Source organism: Dipteris shenzhenensis, chromosome 9, assembly GCF_047967505.1.
Source record: "Dipteris shenzhenensis isolate YYH24624 ecotype China chromosome 9, Dip_SZ_1.0, whole genome shotgun sequence".
Taxonomy (NCBI): Eukaryota; Viridiplantae; Streptophyta; class Polypodiopsida; order Gleicheniales; family Dipteridaceae; genus Dipteris; species Dipteris shenzhenensis.
The window spans coordinates 52962225-52984231 of NC_141604.1; the positions used below are offsets into that span (position 1 = coordinate 52962225).

A 22007-nucleotide genomic window follows, 5' to 3' on the forward strand; every position below is an offset into this window, starting at 1 on the left:
AAATTGTAGTTTGCAGGCAAGATTCTTATTACAAAACACATTTTGTCCTCCTTTGTAATATATGTGTTACAGTTTTTCCATTCTCAAAGAATGTGCTTAAGAAGATTGATGGCTTAATAAGGGATTTTCTGTGGAAGGAACATTGGCATGCTTTCCCATGGGAGTTGGTTGTGGTGGACAAGAAGAATGGGGGATGAGGTTTGAAGGGAGTGAATGTTGAATGCAATAGTTTTATGCACTAAATGGCTTTTAAAATTAGGAGGTTGTCAGCCTTGGGCCAAATTAGCGAGGAATTGGATATGTGAAAGTGGTCCATGGAGTATTAAGTCTCCATGGCACGAGCTTCTCTCGAACATGCCGGTCTTTCTTTTAGCCTTTTTTGGTTTTTTCATACTCAGCATCTTCGGGGCTGTTGTCTTGTATGAAATCTTTCAAGCATTAATAGAAGGTTCCTTTCTTTGAAAAAAAAAAAGAAGTCCCCATGGCATGATGTGCTTTTAAGTGACTGTCATTTGAAGATTCCTCCGTAAGAGCTTTTATCCAGAATGGTCAATGTATGGAAGTTAATGAGTGCAAATACTTTCTTAGTAGGTTGCAAGTCTTTGTATGGTGATGGTTCATTAGGAAGATCATTATGGCTTTCAAATTGGGCTTTTAAGGATTTCTTCCTCTTAAGACATTCCCAAGAGTTGTAAATAAAGGCATGTGAGTTTTTAAAGATGTGGAGACCCTCGTGGTAATAATTGGTTACAAATGCACGAAATATTTGTCTTCACAAGGAGAGAGAGAAATTTTATGAAGGAATTTATGAATTGGATTAAGGATGACTGGCCTACTAGTGCCAATTTCGAAGACACTAATGATTTCAAAGGTTTTATGCATTGCTCAAGCAGATTGTTGTAGAAATGCAATATAAAACAGGATTTGGGTGGAATTGCCTAATGGCACGCAGACAATGCTTGATTAATGCACCGCTTGACAGGATTGCTACGTGGACGCATAGATAGATAAGGGTTTGGGATGCAACTCCATCTTTCAAGCTGAATGTGCTTTTATGGAGAGTATTAGTGGGAAAGATGTCGATTAGAACTAGGTTAGCAAATTGGAACCTGAGAGTTTCACCTCTATGTCTATTTTGTAAGAGTTGCCATATGTGGTATATGGAAGAAAGTATGCAAGTGGCTCATGAATGCTTCCATTTACGTTACACTGACTTGGAAGCAAGTGCTATTACGGGACAGAGGAAAGCTAATTGAGGCTTTGTATGAGATTTCATGAAGTATTGGATGACTTGAGACTCTTTTTCAGAGTTTTTGGCAAATAGCTTTCTTTGAGAGTTTTGCTCTCTAAATGCCTAGGTGGAATTGTTCCTTCTCGTCTTTAATACAATTTTGGGTTTTTGGGAAAAAAAATGAATTTGTGGTCCTACTCCTACTTGCATTTTTGTATTTGGCCAAATCAGTCTAAATACAGTCGTAGGGAGAAAGGGTATTTGGCCAAGATCAATCTCAATCGAAGGAACAAGTCTAAATACAGTCGTATGAGAAAGGGTATTTGGCCAAAACATCAATCGAACGAAAAAATTGTGTGGCTGCTGGGATTCGAGCCCAGGTCTCCACGGCCACAACGTGGAATTCTAACCACTAAACTACAGCCACCTTGCGTTGCCAAGAATTGAAAATGTTAAAAAATAAACCAAGATATGAGTCTGAAGTCAATCAAGCAAATTGATGAAACATGCCCCCTCTCTATTTTTAGTGAAATTGCTCTGCCCCGTCTCACACTAGTTGTGTTTTGAGGCCCTTGATTCATCCACCTCTTCTTGCAGCAGCAGTAGCAGGAGGAGGAGGAGGAGGAGGAGCTGCCTGTGAGGCTCCGTTGCTGCACTCTCTATGACAGCATAGGTAGTCGCATTCCTAGCTCTCTGCCTTGTGAAGCTCAGGCAGGGCTTTTCAAACTTCACTCCTCCCGGTCAGAACTCAGGAGGGCATTCCTGCCCCGACTGCGACTCCCTCGCAAAAGCAGGATAGCTGCAGCTCTCAGCTCCAGAATGATTAGCTGGGGGCCTGCCGACACACAAACCTCCTCATAGGCTTGCGCAAATATAGCTCCCTCGAAGCCCTCCCACTCGACACTGGTCGGTCACTCGCAATATCAATGTTCCAATCCGCCAGTTCCTCCATGCTCTGTGGTCTCAGTCTCTCCACTGTGTACTTACCCCCCCAGGTCCAGACGTTGAATCCCTTCATCCACGAGCTAGATTTAGCTATCTATCCTGAAACGGAGCAGGCGCGCACTGAGGACGGAACGTGGTGGGTGGCTCTTGTAGGAAGCTGCTCTCAGTCGGCGTTGCTGCAGGTCGTGGAAGGTGAGGCCCGGTACAACAGCAAGTGGAAGTCGGCATTCTAGATGTTTGCGAAGGGGAAGGGAGCAAGGAACAGGTTCGAGAGTGTTCTTTGCAAACAGAAAATGGGCCACTGAAGGGGGGAGGGGAGAGAGAGAACGAAGAGATCAGCAAGATCGATCCTTTCTGGGCTGAGGAGAGAAAGATAGGCGCGCGCGTCTACACATACACACACAAAGAGAGGCTGTGGGAGTTATGTCACCGGAGTTGGAGATGCAACAAATGGGTGGAGCTGAGGATTACATAGCAAGCAGTCAGAACGAAGGTAACCAAGAAATTGAGGCCGAGGAAGAAGAGATTGCATCGTCTTTTTCCATAGACCGACATCCGCAGCGAGAGGCGATGGGAGGGATGTCGCTTGGTGTGGAGGTTCAAGCGACGGGTGCAGCAGAAGACTGCAAGGGAAGCATAGAGGGCAATAGGATCCCGAGCGATGGTGTCGAAGGAGACGAAGAATCTGAGAAACACGGAGAGATTGCTTCGTCTTCCTCATTCCCTGACGAGGTGTTAGAGCGCGTCCTGGCATTCGTGGCCTCTCACAGAGATCGCAATGCTGTCTCCCTCGTTTGCAAAGCCTGGTTCCGAGCTGAAGCATGGAGCCGGCGCAGCGTCTTCATAGGGAACTGTTACTCTTGCTCCCCCCAGATCCTCGCCAGCCGCTTTCCCCGCATCAGGTCCCTCACTCTCAAGGGCAAGCCGCGCTTCTCCGACTTCAACCTCGTTCCTCCCAACTGGGGCGCCAATGCTTTCCCCTGGATTCTGGAATTGGCAAGGTGCGGTCCCTTCCTGGAGGAGTTGCGACTCAAGCGCATGACTGTCACAGACGAAAGCTTGGCCTTTGTGGCGCACTGTTTTCCCAATTTTCGGGTTCTTGTGCTCACTTTCTGCGAAGGATTCTCCACCGACGGCCTTGCCATGATAGCCAGCAACTGCAGGTGCTCCATTCTCTTCAGCTGCCTGTACTTTGTTGATTTATGATGCATTTTTGCAGCTCTGCATCTCCTTTTAAGCTTGGAGAAAGCGAGCACCTTCTTGTCATCGTTCGGTTCGAGCAAATTCTTGTGATCATTTCGAGGATGACCGCAAGGTTTCGGTGCCCCGTTGATCTTCTGATGCATCCAGAGTTAATTTACTTACTGACTGAGTATGAACGTAAAGAATTCGGATCAAGCTACGTTTTGCGTTCCCTTCGGAGTGACTTCTTGTCTTTGCGTTTACTTGCAGGCATTTGAATGAATTGGACTTACAGGAATGCCCAATCGATGATCGAGGAGGCGACTGGCTGAGCGCTTTCCCCGATACTTGCACGACGCTCACATCCCTCAATCTCACGAGTTTGAGTAGCGAAGTGAACTTTGAGGATCTTGAAAGGCTCATTGGAAGGTGCAACAACATCAAGAAGTTGAAGCTGAACAGGAGCATCACTCTAGATCAGCTGCGACGCCTGCTTGTGCTCAGAGCTCCGAATTTGACCGAGCTTGGCACTGGATCCTTCACGCATGATCCGAGCGAGGCTGGGATGGATTCACTTGACAATGTCTTCCGCAAATGCTCTAATCTTAGAAGTATGTCAGGATTCTACGAGGTTGTGCCGATGTATTTGCCTCTGGTTTATCCCATGTGTAGGAGCCTAAATTTCCTGAACCTGACCGATTCTCCTATCGGGAGCTCCGAATTTACTAGATTGATCAGTCATTGTCACATACTTCAACGTCTTTGGGTAATACTCTCTTTCTCTCGCTGTCTGTTTTTCTGCTCTTTTACGTTTCCAATCTTGCGTGTGTTCTGAGGATTTGGACGTGAAGGTTCCCGGCTTTTGGTTGCGCGAATGGAGAGTTTCCGGTCTGATATCAGAGCCGAAGTTGCGTCTTGAAGCGCTTGTGAGCGATTGGGGAGGGAAGGGGCTTCGATTCTGTAGCTAGATAGTTCTGTGGGGATGGAAGAAACGTACAGCTAGATAGTGCCTTGTAGCTTGAAGTTCAAATAACGAGTCGTAACTCTGGATGGTCTCGGCAGGTACAAGATTTCGTGCAGGATAAGGGGCTCGAATCTGTGGCCGAGGTTTGCCAAGACCTGCGGGAGCTTCGAGTGCTACCTTCGGATCCATCCCCAGGAGAGCGCAGCCTGGTGACAGAGAGAGGCATAGTAGCGATATCCAGAGGCTGTAGCGAGCTGCGCTACGTGCTCTATTTCTGCAACCAGATGACCAACGCGGCGATGGAGGAGGTGGCTACGAACTGCCCCAAAATGACCCACTTCCGGCTGTGTATCATCACGCCGGAGAGGCCCGACTACACGACCGGCGAAGCGATGGACGAGGGGTTCGGGGCGGTGGCGAGAGGGTGCAGGGAGCTGAGGAGGCTGTCGGTGTCGGGGCTACTGACGGACAGGGCGTTCGAGCTGATAGGGAGATATGGGAAGGAGCTACGCTCGTTGTCGGTGGCGTTTGCGGGGGAGAGCGGGAAGGCGATGGAGGAGGTGCTGCAGGGGTGCGAGAAGCTGAGGAAGCTGGAGGTGAGGGACAGTCCGTTTGGGGATTTGGGGCTATGGGGGGGGGTAGAGGGGGGGAGATACTATGGGATGAGGTCGCTGTGGATGTCTGCGTGCGGGGTAACAATGGAGGGGTGCAAGCTGTTGGCAGAGATGATGCCAATGCTGAATGTGGAGGTAATGGAAGAGGGAGATGGCGAGGTGGTGGAGAAGGTCTATCTGTACAGGTCGGTGGCAGGGCCTCGAAGGGATGCTCCGGCCTTCGTTAACACACTCTGATGGGTCACTGAATGAAGCTGAAGATGAAGAAGGTGGCGATGGAGAGAGGATGAATGACAGAATGAAGCTGAAGATGAAGAAGGTGAAAGAGAGGATGAAGAAGATGAGGAGGAAGAATTTAAGCTCTTTGAGCTCTTTAGTTCACCCTGCCTATGAAGAACACCATCACCAAACAGCATTTTCTGAGTTGTTCATCCTTCAGCCATGGCTCTGAGGAAATCCATCAGCACAGCGTTTCCTTCCCCTTCCTCCCTACAAACTTTTAAGTATTCTACCCCAGAATGTACCTTATACTGCACAAAGGCCATGTATGATGAGTTCACATGCCACCCTGCATCCCAAGAAGGTGTGAAGAAGACGATGATCAGCAGCAGGATTTTCTTGCTGTTCATGTATGTACTACACACCATGCTTGCAGAAGGCGAAGTTCAACGAGCTGATTATCTTTTTCTTGTTATGAGGATTTGCTGCTTCCACTAGTTTTTTTCTCAAGTTTTTGATGAAGCTGTCAACACAGCAGGCCATGTAGGAGACTGAATTCAGAGAGCTCACCCTTTGATTTTTTTCAGTGACCTCCTATTTTTCCAGGGTTCCCTGCTCCCAACCTTGAGTCTCAGATCGTTTTTGGCCGTCTCATGAAAAGTGCACTGTATTTCCTTTTTCTTTCCCAGGATTTGCTTCCTCTCTCTTTGTCCTTAGCTTTTCCCTATTGGGCTCCTAAAGATTATTCTTGTGGATGATGAATCAGCACCGGGACAAAAGTGAAACAAACAGCAAGAACAAACACAGACAACTCGACATGAAGTTCTGCAAGAATCTTAATATTTGTGGTCTACAATGCATGTTATTCATCATCCTGTGATATAATGCCCAAAACCTCTCCAATGCCTTCAAATAAATGCAATGGCCCTCAAAATCTCTTATTCCTTCACACACAGGCATGAAGGCATGCAATGGCCCTCAAAATCTCTTATTCCTTCACACACAGGCCTCCCGAGTCCCCAAGATCTCCATGAATCATTTCCTTTCTTCCACATAGCACAAATTTGCCCCCCAATTATCGTCCCCAGAATGATGAGCTCTGCCTGCCTTTTGGTAAACCCAAACCCCGTTCATCATCATCGCTATCCCGTTTGTGTGCGCTCTGTACAATCAATCCAATCAATCAGCCTTTTTAACGCTTTTCCCTCGGGGGTTCTTTTTTGGGCCTTCTCTCAATCATGCTGTGCCCTCCTCACACATATTGAAATCACAAAAACCTTTCCCTCCAGGATATGTGTAACGACACAACCTTATCCATTTGGCTTTAGTGCCAAACATTATTATATCGCAAGAGCAAAAAAGGAAAAAGCTTAACTCTTTTATTTTATTGCATCCAACATTTGTTGTTCTTACCCTTCCCTTTGAGAAGATCACTAGGTTTGTAATTTTTCCTCCATTGTCACCTTTACTCACCCCTTACCCTCTAGATGAGATTGTTTTTTTTTTGGGTTTAATGGGACACATTCAAGAACCTTCTACAATGGGGAGTGTGCTCCCTTAACATATTGATGTCTTTGCAAACTAGGTTTTGTGGTCTTTAATGTAAAGCCATGATGTGTCTCCATGTGCATCAATTGAGCTAGCTAAGTTTTGGTTTGGCTCTCTCAATTATAGGTATTACTTTTGAGTCAATTATTCAAGTAGAGCCACTAGGTATTTACATACCAAAAAGGATAAGAATATGTTATATTAACTAAATGAAGGTATATGTTCTAATGAAGGGTATATGCAATGTCTTATTTCTATCAATACTTGCCCTATTATTTTACATAAGCTTAGCCAAATTAGGCATTTATAGATGATTTATTTGTACCAGATGTTCCTGACTTTCAAGACTTAATGTACAAAGAAGCTTGTGCTTTTTGGAGAAGGAATCTACCCTCGTGGTGACTCTTGTGAACTGAATTGCCCTTCAAGAGGGGATTCTTGTGTTTTCTTAGATCTTAGACTTTATCAATCTTTCGTAGGATTAGAGGCTGATATATATGATAAACGTGAACAACTTGAATATAGTGGTTTACACATTATAAAAATACCACACTTTGACTCAAACATTTCTGATTTGGCAAGAACTTCAAATTATAAGATCTTTTTTTTTCTAGAGAACCTTCAAATTATAGGATCTATGCTCACACGATTGGAAGAGCACAAGTATAGATGGAGCTATCAAGACCTATTCATCAAGATGTGCAAACTCTTAAAGCATCAATTGGACAATGGTAGGTGTGAATTTTCTTTTCAATCTATTTGATTATCTATCTTTTTTGGTGCAAACATGTAGCAATGCATTCATAACCATTGGAACATTATAACATATGTAGAGGCTATATGCAAAAGATATCTAGACGATATGGAGATACATAGAAATGGTTATGCAAACACATTGAAATTCCTTAAAAGAGAAATCTTTTCGTAAGTGCAAAAGAATAAAGTCCGCAAGGATTCATAGCGCCTATGTCTGGTCCTATCCAACCACAACTGATAAAAATCTAAAATCATGCATATGGATCTCATAAGATTCATAGTGATCTTTTGAATCCCAAGGACCCATATGAAAAACACGTAGGGGCCCATAAGGACTTCTAAGTGCCCACAAAAATCTTTAGCTATGTTATATTTACTCCAGAAGTCTTGTTTGATTTTAAAAATGTAACCAAAATTTGTGAATAAGATGAATTAATTCATGAACTAAGTTTAAATCACAAATTATGGTAATCTCTTGGTTCATATACTTAGTATGAAATATAATTAGTACTAATATTTTTAATGTCAAATAATATTTTTCATAACAAAATATTTTCTCTAAGTTTGTTTTTAAGTCCTTAAGCCTATTAATCTTTGCTTCTATAATTCTCTAAGGTTTTTTCTAGGTCTTTAAGTTTTTCAAGCCTCTAAGTTTCTCTATGCATTTATTTCAAGTTTCTAAGTTTTCCTGTACCTATTTGTTTTTAAGTCTACCCTCTCTATGCTTAGCATATCCTTTGAGTTATCTAGAATTTTGTTTTGTTGATGGAGTAGAATCTATAAAACATATTAGATTTCTATAATACTATGCCATTTTACAATGATTAGAGATGTTTTATTTGTCGTCATATTGCTTTAGGATATAGCTCTTTATCTTTTTCATTTTACAAGTGTTAGGTTTGTTGTGGATTGGGTAATAGTGGTTATCCCATGGTACTTGGTAGTCTAATGGAATTAGACTATAATTAGGTAGCAACGAATGCTAATAATAAAATAGGGAATTAGTAATTTGTTAATTAACAAAGCTTTTTAGAGCAAATTAAAATTGCATGTCAAAGTTTGGCCTTTAATTTCAATAAGTCAATATAAGAAAATTTTGAAGATAGATGAGTAGAAGTTTTTAAATTTAATTTAGATTTTCTAGAGAAATTCTACTTTAAAAGGTGGTATGCGCTCTCTTGTAAACACACACACACACTTGTGCCCCAAAGGGGCTTAAACCCCTAGAAGACTATGGACCCACCCTCATCAATGAGGGGGCCCGCTACATGATGAAAGAGCACTCCTTTGACGGTAAGTCGGTGATGAGACCCCACTAGCTCAATATACATCAAGGGACTAGCATGGATAAAGTTCCTTAATGGGGAATACATTTAGGAGATATAACATACACCGCAAAGGCTTTGGATAGGTTTAGAAGAAGCCAATGGAAAAGGAAAGATTGGAACAAGAAGGGCAATAGTCATGGGAACATATATTAATGCACATATAGAAATGTTCCCCTAAGTGACCACGGGGGATATATATCCTAGGAGAATAAAAAACTATGGACCTATGGCCAAAGAATTGACCCACATAGGAGAAGATAAAAAGGGACCATGGGGGGAAAAAAATCGGGAGGCATATAGATCCATGTCCAAGAATGCATAGCATGGTTCTACCCATGTATTTAGAAATAAAATGGATGAACCTTGTAAACCCAGCTTGAAACAACAAGGGCATATAAAGACATGAGTGGATAGAGGAGGATAATGGATATACTCCCCCACCAGGGAGTACTACATGGTGCGCCAAGGGCAATCAATGCAAATTTTGGTGTGACCTTGAGCCTCGAACCTTGCATTGAAGACTACCTACCATCCCCTTCTTGCCCTGAGGGCAAATGAACACATACAAGGAGATTGGGAATCCGATGCAGCATTGAGTGTGGACTTGGAGAGCACCATACCTGACGCTCCTGAAGAGGAGTAAACGGGAAATGGCTCGAGATAGGGAACGGCTTTGAAACCTTGACATCTTAGCTACAACAACTTGCCAAAGACGTGAACAGCGCTTGGGATCCACAAAACATGGAGAACACCCAGGTCTTATTACCCTTCTCCCACTTCTTCCTTGCTCATGGTCAATGCTTCTCTAATCTATCTCCCGAGGGGTCTGTCTGAGTGCTCATGAGAGCGCAAGGAAGGCAGAGGAGAGTTGAAAAGCTAATGAAACCGTACCCTACATCTCTTACAACCACCACTCCATGATAGCAGCACGAGAAGAATGAGTAGAGACTCCATTGCTCAGATATCGGGCCACAATATGCATGGATGGCACCCAATTGCTTCAGAGTGGGAACGAAGTCGCGTGGACGTATGAAATCATGTGCTTGTTGTTTAACCTCGAATGCTCTTGTCTGTTCGGGGTTTGCATATTGGATGCTAGGAGGCAGCTGGTCCGTTAGCTGGTTCACTCCGTGCTTTGGTCGCTGCCCGATATCCACCCCTGTGTCTCGCTACCCTCCATGCCTGAGATCTCGAACCAACTTCCTACTATCCGAGCATGCATGGGCTTAGAAGCAACTTCCCTTACGTTGAGTGTGTTAACAGACCTCCTTAAGTACTATATAATGCTTACTCTCTCCGGTGGAATACTTGCACTAATGCGGCTTTAGACACCTCACCCCTGTGATAGAATGAAATGGTTCGGTTGTTCATAATAACACACACCTGTTTAACATCGTAAGAGCCGTTCCCTCCATCCGTGTTGACCAAATGCATACAAGAGTACCGAAAAGCCCCAGACTGTATACAATGCATGGGAAAGCCTTACGCTCGTTCTGTTTTTGTTTTTGCTTCATGGATGTGCTACCCGGTACCCCTTTCAGTTTCTTTTTTGTCAATTTCTAATTGCGCTTTCGTGACCCCTTTGCTCATTTGTTTGCTTTCTAGCAGCTAGGAAGTTTTGGGAAGTATCTTGCGTCGCGAGTATCCTCAAACATATATCTACTATTAGCTATTGCTCCATTTAACATAATGCTTGGGAATCTTCGTGATAGGTGGAAGTTACCAGACTACACCAGTTGGTAGTGGCCTTCATGAATCATCATTGGAAATGATGAGATGGGTTGTGGCCTCTAGCTGATCATCACTGACTTATGCCCCATACTTTGTCGACATGGGATGCATTATCTTATGGAACACCTGGCTTTTCTCCATACTTGGTCACATTAGAGAGTCAAGATGAGATGGACTAAGTAATTTATTTCTCTCCTCACTGACACTACTAGATGTGGTTCAGCGGTCTCATCCCTACATGGTCTCCTAGATCGTCAAATGCTAGGTTATTGTGAGCCCTTGAAATGGCATGCATGTCCTCGACCTGAAGCCCCTAAATTGTTTATTTGAAAAAACCCCCAACTTGCCCATCTCTTGTGGCATATGACATAATACATGCCGCATTCTACAACCCTTCATGTTTCATTTTTACATGCTCATCATTTTAAATGCTTGGGTGGGCTATGGCCCCATGCTCACTATCATAGACCCCAATTTGAAGTTTTTCTTAAAGCATTAAACATGTCTAGATAATAAACTAGTATACATGATGTTTGGGTTTGAATATATAGATATATTTCATGATTTTGTAATATTCCTAACCTCTTACATATGCATTATAGAGGCCATACATCCTATGAGGTGGATTAAAAAAATAGAGCATAAAAGGTTCACTTAATAACACTTTGTTTTTTGAAATTCTAGGAAGCTCTTATCCCTTACACTAGGAAACTCATGGAAGAAGGTTAGAAGGCTCCATGAGCTCCCTCTATGCACATTAGGATTATGAGTATACAACTTATGAATCACTTTTTCTAACCAAGTTTTGATTTCATTAAGAACACTAACCCCCAGGCATTCTTTCTAGCCAGTTGTTGATTTCCTTCAGGATAATATTCTACAACAATGTTGTAGCACATCTCTTGCACATCTTTTGCATAGTACTATTCTGCAATGGAATGGCCCTCCATTTGTTGCTATACTAATATGCAATTTTTAGATTATTTCATGATTTCATTAAGGTCTTTGATTTTTTGGGGGATGTATGGAAAATCATGAATGCCCTCATAGTTTTGAAAAAATAATGATGCAATAATTTTCTACGATTCCCTAGAGCAATGAATTACCATGAATCACCGCACTAAAGGGTTGAATAGATATAAACACCCCTTTGGATCTTGAACTTGCAAAAACATGTTGTACGTCATAACCCCCCTTCTTTTTGATTAATCACTGAGATGGACAGGGATAACAACTGTAGTTGGTGGGCCTCGAAGCCTACATTCCCACCCTTAAAGAATTTTGTTCTAACGCATCCTTTTGGTGGATGGATGCAGGTGAGTCTAGCTACCTATCTCAGTGTTTTGATTAAAAAGGCCGGGGACAATGAGACTCCTAGGCAACTTTGATCATTATACAGCGCCCCTCAGTTAAAAAATGTTTATTAGCACAAAGCCTTCTACCCCCGAGGGGACTTGGACACCTTTTTGACATCTTTTGAACAACTCCATACAAGCAATAACAAAAATGACACCTCAATATCTACTGTAATGTGGATAATATAAAAGCAGGACTTAAGTATTAGATGCTCCTTATTATACTAGAATTTGGAATATTGGAAATAATAATTAAAAAAGATGGAAATGATTATTTTGAATCCTGCATTATGTAAATTGTTTGTGACATTATTAATTTAATACGGTATGTCCACAGAAATACGATGGAGAATCAACCTTAGATGGAGGATCAGCATTATCAAAGTATAATGCACCATAGGCTACACTAATGACATGGAATTGGATGATAAGGGAAATTTGATACATGAGAGACACGGAGATGTAATTAGAGAGAAATAGATTTTACTATCTTAGTAGAGGTAACACACACACACACACACACACACACACACACACACAAAGGTGTGTATGTATGCATTTTTTTTCAATGTGTATATTTGCATCTATGTGTATATAGATGCACACACACACACACAAAGGTGTGTATGTATGCATTTTTTTCAATGTGTATATTTGCATCTATCTGTATATACATGTTTTGAATCTAGGATTTGTAAACCAAAATTTGCATTACTTAGGGCATGGCAAAGTGTTTAATACCATGAGGATGCAAAGGCTCGTATTGGGATTCTTAAGATCTCATATGAATGCATTAGTAATAGTGACCTTTAAATATTTATTTCAATATGTAAAGTGTTATGTGTGCACTTTTTTTTTGGGGGGGGAGTGTAGGTATGCATCTATGTCTGTATGTACATAAGTATGTATGTGTGGCATATGTAAATAGAGGTGTACGTGCGCCCACGTGCATGCATGCATGCATGCATGTATGTTTGTTTTTTTGTATATATGCATGCAGTGCATGCCTGCATGTTTTTTTTTAAGTGTATTTGTCCATCCATGATTGCTTCTAGGACAATCTAATGGCTTTGCATTACTTTGGACATCCTCACATTAGGATGTAGCTCTCTCCAAATTTGCATTTGTTAGGATATTACTCGTATCTTTTGCAATACACATGTGAGGCTTGACTGACCTAAAGATATGATCTTGCGCCATGTTTCAAGATTTAGCATGGATGTTTACTCATTACACAACCTCCTAATTATAAGAAAGGGAAAGGAGAGAGGTGGAGAAGGAAATAAAATAGAAAAATATTGAGAAGGGGAGGGGAAAGAAGGGGGAGAAAGAATGTATATTAACATTTGCAAAGACCTCACGGGTCTATGAGAGAAAATACAGACAGCCAAAAAGTGACTTACCACATCTAGATAATATAGAGTCGAGGGAGTGACAAAGCCAATTGCTCCCAAGTTATTATAGGGCATAACTACATTCTAATACTACCATATGGTGGCCTTTATAACATCAATTTAAGACTAATAGTCTTTGGGTTTAATCAATGCTTCCTGATCTTGATAAATCACCAATTTTCTTGCTTTGTATGCTTCTTTGTCTTTGGTGAGTTCACAATTTCTTTGTTTGAGCTAGATTGAGTGAGCTCCTTGGATATCCCATCCTTGTACCCTTCAGCTTATGTGTTTGTATGAGGATCTTAATTCTTGCTGCACTCCCTTTGAAGTAGAGCTATGCTTGTGTGACATTTTTACTAGCACTACATATATCGTTTTCATCCCATTTAACTTGCAAGCTTCCTTGTTAAGGCATATGATTATATCATCTATCTTTCTCCTGATCATCATCATTTTGTGATGATGATATCATCTATCTTTCTCCTCCTCATCATCATGAAGGCAAACATATTCCATCATGAAGGAAAACTTTTTTCAACCACCCAAAGAATAAGATCATTCTATTTTTCAATCTAGATTTCTACTCTTTTATTTCCATCTAAAGGTCAACTTTATTTAGTTTTTTGCTAGAGAGAGATAGATAGATAGATAGATAGAGAGAGAGAGAGAGCATGCGAGAGAGAGAGAGAGAGAGAGAGAGAGAGAGAGAGAGAGAGAGAGAGAGAGAGAGAGAGAGAGAGAGGGAGGGAGGGAGGGAGGGAGGGAGTGAGGGAGGGAGAGAGAGAGAGAGAGAGAGAGAGAGAGAGAGAGAGAGAGAGAAAAGGATAGATAGATAGATAGATAGAGAGAGAGAGAGACAGAGAGAGAGAGAGAGAGAGAGAGAGAGAGAGAGAGAGAGAATAGGGGAGCAAAAGTAGATATGGGCCTGCTTTGTCATTCTGTCAACCACCACAAAAATGCTATCCCATCCCCACTCTGTGGAAGGCAACCCTGTGATGAAATCCATAGCAATGTGAGTCCATTTGCCTTCTAGAATAGGTAATGGCTGCAAGAAACCTGTGGGTAACCAGCTGTCCACTTTAATCTACTGGCAGGGCAAACATTCACTACAAATTTAACTACATCTTGCCACAAGCCATCCCAGATAAAGCTCTGTTGGACCTTGTCATATGTCTTAGTAATACCCACACGTCCTGCCGTAGGAGATGAGTGCATTTCCTAGAAGACCAGTAGTCGGTACTTTGAATCTGGCACCAAATAAATTCTGTCCTTGCACCACATTAGCCCATTATGCAGCTTAAATTTAGCATGCCCTTGGCTCGATGGCCTCTATAACTCCACAAATATGGGAGCTGCCTTAGAATCCTGCATGTATTCCTCCTTAATACTAAGTAGAAAAATTCGAATTCGTGATTCGAAAAAATCGAGAAAATTGCTCGAATGATTCGAATGGAAGAAAAAATTGATTAACAAAATGGTGACACGTCACGTTTTTTATATAAATCGCCACATCATCACCACATATTCGTACGAATAACTTTTATTCGTACGAATAAACTTGTATTAGGACGAATACATTCCTTCGATTTTGCATATAATCTCATTGTTTGCCAATTTTTCTTATCTCACGCTTGGTTTCTCAGCCGAGCATAAGAGATCTAAAAAGGAAAAGAAGGAGAACGATGTTTAAGGTTGTGAAAGCAATCTAGAAGGTCTGAAATAAGATATATTTTTGTTAGGGAGCTTTAGGATCTCATTCTGAGTTTATGAGATCTCTTGTTTGGATTTTAGTTTTGATCTTTTCTTTTATTTGTTGGAGTTCGAGGTTCTCTTTATTGAGTACCTTCGATCTCTTGTGATAAAAATATTTTAGATATTTATGTGTTTGAAATTTGTTTGTAGGAGTTGTAGGTTCTCTTTATTGAGTTCCTTCAATCTCTTGTGATAAAAATAATTTAGATATATGTGTTGAAATTTGTTTGTGGGAGTTCTAGGATGTCCTTGTTGAGTTCCTTAGATCTCTTGTGAGATAAATTTTTTTGTGAGAGTTTGAGGATCTCTTTGTTGAGTTCCTTAGATCTCTTGTGAGAAATATGTTTGTTTTTATGTCTATGAAATTTGTTTGTGGGAGTTTTAAGATCTCCTTGTTGAGTTTCTTAGATCTCATGTGAATAGATTTTTGTATGTGGGAATTTCAGGATCTCTTTGGTGAGTTCCTTAGATATCTTGTGATAAATGGGCTTGTTTTTGTGTCTATGAAATTTGTTTATGGGAGTTTTAAGATCTCCTTGGGATCTTTTTGGTGAGTTCCTTAGATCTCTTGTGATAAATGGGCTTGTTTTTGTGCTATGAAATTTATTTGTGGGAGTTCTAAGATCTCATTATTGAGTTTCTTAGATATCATGTGAATAGATTTTGTATGTGGGAGTTCTAGAATCTCTTTGGTGAGTTACTTAGATCTCTTATGATAAATGGGCTTGTTTTTGCGTCTATGAAATTTGTTTGTGGGAGTTCAAATATCTCCTTGTTGAGTTTCTTAGATCTCATGTGAATAGATTTTTGTACGTGGGAGTTCTAAGATCTCTTTGGTGAGTTCCTTAGATCTCTTTTGATAAATGAGCTTGTTTTTGTGTCTATGAAATTTGTTTGTGGGAGTTCTAAGATCTCCTTGTTGAATTTTTTAGACCTTATGTGAATAGATTTTGGTACGTGGGAGTTCTAGGATCTCTTTGGTGAGTTCCTTAGATCTCTTATGATAAATGGGCTTGTTTTTGTGTCTGTGAAATTTTTTTGTGGGAGTTCTAAGATCTCCTTATTGAGTTTCTTAGATCCCATGTGAATAAATTTTTGTACGTGGGAGTTCCAGGATCTCTTTGGTGAGTTCCTTAGATCTTTTGTGATAAATGGGCTCATTTTTGTGTCTATGAAATTTGTTTGTGGGAGTTATAGGATCTCCTTATTGAGTTTCTTAGATTTCATGTGAATAGATTTTTGTATGTGGGAGTTTAGGATCTCCTTGTTGAGTTCCTTAGATCTCTTATGAGAAATGGGGCTTGTTTTCGTGTCTATGAAATTATTAAATTAGTTTGTGGAAGTTCTAAGATCTCCTTGAGTTCCTTAGATCTCTTGTGGGAATTTTCGTATGTGGGAGTTTTAGGATCTGTGTTTGTATTCTCACACTTTTTTTGAATGAATATGTAATATTCTTTTAATAGAATGTGAAAGAATACAAAGAGTTTTAAAGTGTACGAATTGAAAGTTTTAAAAGTTATTAGAAGAGTTGTCTCATTCTTATACTTTCTTTTGAATGAATATTTAATATTCTTTCATTAGAATGTGAATTATTTTAAAAGAGCGTGATTGAATGACAATTAATATATTGTATGCTTGAACGTGTTTTTCAAAGCATATGTGTTGTTTTTTATAAAATGTGTAGTGCAATATGTTTCTATTGTATACTCAAATTAGTTTTTTTTGCATTTTGTTTTTGGCAACTTCAAAAGCATGGTGCACGGCAAGATTTGGTCATACGTGACAGAGATACAAAAAGTACATGCCTCAGTCTCTTTCTTGCAGTGTAAATATGTGGACACAAATTCACAGGTGGTTCTACTCGCATCAAGCAACATTTTCTTGCAATAGGCAGTGACATTGGAGCTTGCACATGCACTCCGTTTGATGTTCTTCCATTATGCAAATCGTATTTAGAGAAAGTGAAGAAAGTGGTTAATCCGATCCTAATAAGAAATTGTGCAACTCAACAAGATGTGAGCACTGAGATTGATGAGACGGTTGAAGGAGAAGCACCAATAAATGCGAGGAGTATATCCATACATAAAGGTGATGTAGATATGCTAGCAAGCGGGTCGCAGGTGAGTTTTGATGCGACTAATGTCTGTCAGGTAAAGAAGAGAAAAATTGGAGAACAATCTTTTATGGAGAATGGATTTCTTCGACAACAAGTGCATGAAGGGCACTTAAGATGGACAAAAGCATTTGTTAAAAATGGTATACCATTCAATGTCATGAGAGATGATACGTTTCGTAATGCCTTGAAATCATGTGCTAGATGAGGATTTATTTTGCCAGATTATAATAAAATGCGTACCGATCATCTTGATAGAGTCAAACAAACTGTGGCAGATTGCTTGAAAAAAAAGATATTGGACTTTATTCCTATATATGCATGCACTCTTACGTTTGATGGATGGACTAGCAAGCATGCCAGACCCTTGATAAAATGTAATGTGCATTACTCCCAAGGGAACTATGTTTTTGGAGAGTATTGATACGTCTCTCAAAGAAAAAACTTCGACATATATTATAAAAATATATGAAAGAGCAATCCGCAAAGTTGGTGGCAGTGAGAATGTTACTGCATTAGTAACAGATAATGCATCGAATTACAAGAATGTAGGTGAGATGGTCATGGTAAAGTATCCCACTTTGACATGGGTGCCATGTGGCACTCATACTCTCAACTTATTGTTGAAGGATATTGGACAGTTACCATTTGTGCAACCAGTACTGCAAGATGATAACATCGTGGTGAGTTTTATAAAGAGTCATCAATACTTGCATGCAGTATTCAAAGAGCACTCTGTGAAGCAACTCATGCAATTTTATCAAACTAGATTTGCCACTTCTTTTTTAGTTCTTGCTAGATTATTGGAAGTGCGTCAAGCTTTAGTCGAGACTGTTACTGATAGACGATGGGCGAATTGGCTAGAAAAGAAGACGCAGTACACAATACCAGGCTCTAAATGTGTACATCTTGTACAATCATCTCTACTCTGGAAAAATGTTGAAAGAATAAAAGGTGTAGAACCATTTGTAACAGTATTGAGGATGGTTGATGCTGATGCCTTTGTTATGGGTAAAGTGTATTGGAAGATGTCAGAAGCAATACGACAAGTTAAAGAATTTGTGCGCTTTGCTCCTAGGGAGAAGTAACAAGTGGTATATTTGGCCGGTAAAAGATACACCCCTTTGCATGGAGCTGCATTTATAGTACATCCACAATATCAAATGAATGCTCAATCACAGAGTCCTGAAGTCATAAGTAACTTTCGAGAGGTTGGTAAAATGTTACTTCCTGGAGATTAAGGAAAACTGGCCTACTAGCAACGAGTGAGATATACGAATCGTGAAGGCTCTTTTAGAGATCCTTGGAATCTTGATGCTATTAAGACAACTATTGCACCTACTTGGTGGAAGGAATATGGTGGAGAGACATTGAAGTTACAGCATGTTGTAACTCGTGTGCTCTCTGTTGCTGCATCATCGGGTGCATGTGAGCGAAATTGGAGTGCATACGATTTTATTCATTCGAAGAGACACAATCGCTTAAAGCCATCAAGAGTTGCAGATTTGGTATTTTGCTTTGGAAATCTACGATTGTTGAAAGGATTTAATGTTGCAGCTAGGGCAGCAAGCAAAGCTATTGTAATGAGAATTGCTGGACAATGATTGACTATAGAATTAGTTGCTGAGGGTGCATTCAGTGAAGACAAAGATGAGCTTGAGCTACTCAGTGACAATAGCGAAGTCGAAGAGATAGACGATATTGTACTTGTGTTGAATGCAATATGGAGTGATAGAGAAATATGATAGGTGATAGAAGTGGTGGATGAAGCTCTAATTATATCGGATATAATGTTGTATGCGAGGGGATGTTGTAATTATTGAGATTGTGGATGATTTTGGTATACATAATAGTTAGAGACAACCTTGTGACTTGCAAATACTTTCAAGGCAACATCGAAGGGAACATCAAAAAGTTGGAAAGAATAATCAAATATGCGCAATCGAATTTTATATTTTTAAGTCTTAAGGGTTGATGTAGCTATTATGTGCACTAATTCACGTCGATATATTTTAATATTTTTGCATTAACTTTACAAGTCCACCTAATCCATTGAAAACCACGTAAAACACTTATCCCACTTAGTTCACTTAAATCACTTAGTCCACTTAAATCACTTAAATCACTTAGTCTAATTACCACTTATACCACTTAATTCACTTAGATCACTTAAATCCATAGAAAATTACACAAATCAATTATACCACTTAGTTCACTTAGATCACTTTAATCACTTAAATTACTTAGTCCACTTAGATCACTTATACCACTTAAATCACTTGGTCCACTTAAATCACTTATACTACTTAATTCACTTAGATCACTTAAATCACTTAGTCCACTTAAATCACTTAAGTCACTTAAATCATCTAGTCTACTTAGATCACTTATACCACTTAAATCACTTAGTCCACTTAACTCACTTATATCACTTGAACCATCGTTGTAGAAGAAGAGTATTATAAAGTTATATATGAAGTTTACAATGTACATAATTATGGAGTAGGGTCCACATCTACCATTCCCTGAGTGCTTGGTCCTCCACCCTACGAAATGAGGTCCTTAAAATCAAAAATATCGGTATCCTTAGCTGCATCCAAATCTCCAAGGACTGTCTGTAGCGTCCAAGCTCAGACTCAAACATATGTACATGTGCTTGTAGGTCCTCGATCTCTTTAGCTTGTGATGCCATGCGATCTTGTATCTCCTCAGTAGTAACACCTTGTTGACAGAGAGGTATGGCAGATGTGGCCAAGTCAATAAGATCACTGTGTGCCTAGGGAGTTAGCACATGAGGTCTCTGAGACATGGGCTCTTTGTTCTCTGTCCTTGCTCACTTGTGCTCTGCAAGATGTCCCTTTCCTGTTCCTGACAAGTGATGCTTGTTATTCCAATCCACGCATCGATGCAAGACATCGTAGACATACACCTGTTGGATGAAATACATGGGAATTTGCTGGTTATTGGGAATGCTTCCTTCCACCTCTATGAATCGTTGGAGAAGGATGTGGGCTAGGGTTTTATGCCGCAAGTTTGACAACTTGGGCTGTGCATATTTATTCCTAGCACTTCCTGAACGAAGAAACAAGGTGTTTCTTACGAACTCTGATGGGCATAGTCTCTGTACTTGTCAAAGAGAGACCGGGTCGCCTTGCATGGTATCCTCATCCACTGGACTAGCAGCAAAAATACCTAGTCCCTCTTTGCCCAGCATCTCTCTTTGCGCTTGTAAGATAGCCTGAGCCTTAGCGTGATTTAGCTGGCCTGCTAAATCAGCCTCTTGAGGCACAAAAGCACTTGTGGGCCCTCTTGGACTGGAGGTTGCTTTGGTTAGGGAGGATCTTGAGGGAGAATGTTCTCCAAGTTCTCTCTCTCCATGCTCATACTTAGCCTAAAAAATGACAACAAGATAAAACTAATTTGCAACCACAAATAATATTAAATATTTAAACAATATTAAATAATTAAATCATATTAAACCTATACAAATAATACTTAAATATTTATTATCGCATCATTTATCATATTTTAAGATTGGACCATCATTTTTATCGCAACATTCAATTATACAAATAAAATTTAAACATTAATTATTGCATCATTTATCATATTTGACAATTGGATCATCATTTTTATCGCATTATTATACAAACAATATTTAAACATTACTTATCACATCATTTATCATGTCACTGTAAATATACAAACTGTTCGAACAATGGAGTGGATCCAAACTTGGATGATAAATAAAACTAAAAATGTTACAAGTTCCATGATCGGTCACTCATGTTACATCTTGGCATCCAAGAAAGACTCAGTCATTGGCTAGTCTAAGTCCTCGATTTGGACTGAGTTGTATACCACATCTTGGAGCAATGTCAAAAATCCCACAAAAATCTGCAGTACTTGGACGTCTATTCGGTTCGGTTGACTTTCCCTGAACCGTAAACTGTCGTAAGTGCCTAATTAAAGCTTCTGCGGGCCCCGTACTTGGCGATGGTGCACAAATGTCCAAAATTTTTAGGATGTGATGAGACATGGCGTACACATCCTGAGCAACATCGAAAGGTGGGGGATTGGTGCAAAGGCACTTTGGAGCAACGTGACGAAACCTAGCAATGGAGCTTCGCACAGTGTTGGGGCTATCACTCAGTAATGCAAGATAGTGCTTTCTAGTGCTGCATGGGGTCATCATTCCCTAATCACAAATGCCCAGATACACCTCCTCGGATGACTCCGAGAAGTGTAGCATAATGTTTTGCGCATGCAAATCATTATACAAGACATTGTGTTGGTGCATGTAATGAATAGTGCGAACTCGTGCACTTAAAATATCAAATACATGCTGACGGACCCGTGGAGCTCTAGCATGCATTTTCGCATCATCTCTGTGAAACACCGGAGATGGTCTCTTTCCGTCATGTCCAAGGTAGGTTAGCCATCTTTCCAAATGATTTCCATTCCAAAACCGAAATAGTATCATTGGGTTATCATCATGGACTAGACCTATTGCCCGGATGTACGACATTGCCCAAGCATCTGACTTCTTCCAATGCGCTAGCCTTCAATGCATCAACGGACACAGAAACCCTCAGCACCTTACATGCATAAATCTTGTCCCTTTCAAAGGGAGCGATAAGAATATTGCACATGTTGACTGTTCCTTTCATGCCTGTGCCCACAGCTGCACTAGGCGTGAATCGAATGTCTCGTTGCTAAAGCAGTATGGGCCGCATGGGTCTTGGCACTTCTACATGATCACGCAAGCCATGTGATGTGCGTGGTGTTGTGCAGGAAAGAATGAAGGAGATGGGAATGTATCTGCTTGTGCAAATAGATTGTGCATTTGTGGTGCAGGCAAAAATATGAGAGATG

General features: G+C 40.5%; 1 protein-coding gene and 1 non-coding gene across 2 annotated transcripts; one reads left to right on the top strand and one right to left on the bottom strand.

The window, feature by feature from the left end:
- Positions 1 to 1586: 1586 nt before the first annotated feature.
- Positions 1587 to 1658, bottom strand: TRNAH-GUG (transfer RNA histidin (anticodon GUG)). Its single transcript has one exon. It is a non-coding gene; the product is annotated as a tRNA-His (tRNA).
- A 136-nt stretch (positions 1659 to 1794) lies between these two features.
- LOC147898829 (transport inhibitor response 1-like protein Os04g0395600) lies at positions 1795 to 5636 on the top strand. The gene is made up of 3 exons (XM_087378978.1): positions 1795 to 3339; positions 3629 to 4124; positions 4421 to 5636. The coding sequence occupies exons 1-3, from the start codon at positions 2600 to 2602 to the stop codon at positions 5171 to 5173; spliced, it is 1989 nt and encodes a 662-aa protein (XP_087235104.1). The 5' UTR covers positions 1795 to 2599; the 3' UTR covers positions 5174 to 5636.
- Positions 5637 to 22007: the final 16371 nt, after the last annotated feature.

Bases quoted from the DNA above. Each gene is read 5' to 3' on its own strand.
- LOC147898829 (XM_087378978.1), top strand. From the start codon at position 2,600: ATGTCACCGGAGTTGGAGATGCAACAAATGGGTGGAGCTGAGGATTAC. The intron at 3,340-3,628 runs GTGCTCCATTCT...GTTTACTTGCAG, and splicing joins ATGATAGCCAGCAACTGCAG to GCATTTGAATGAATTGGACT. The intron at 4,125-4,420 runs GTAATACTCTCT...TGGTCTCGGCAG, and splicing joins ACATACTTCAACGTCTTTGG to GTACAAGATTTCGTGCAGGA.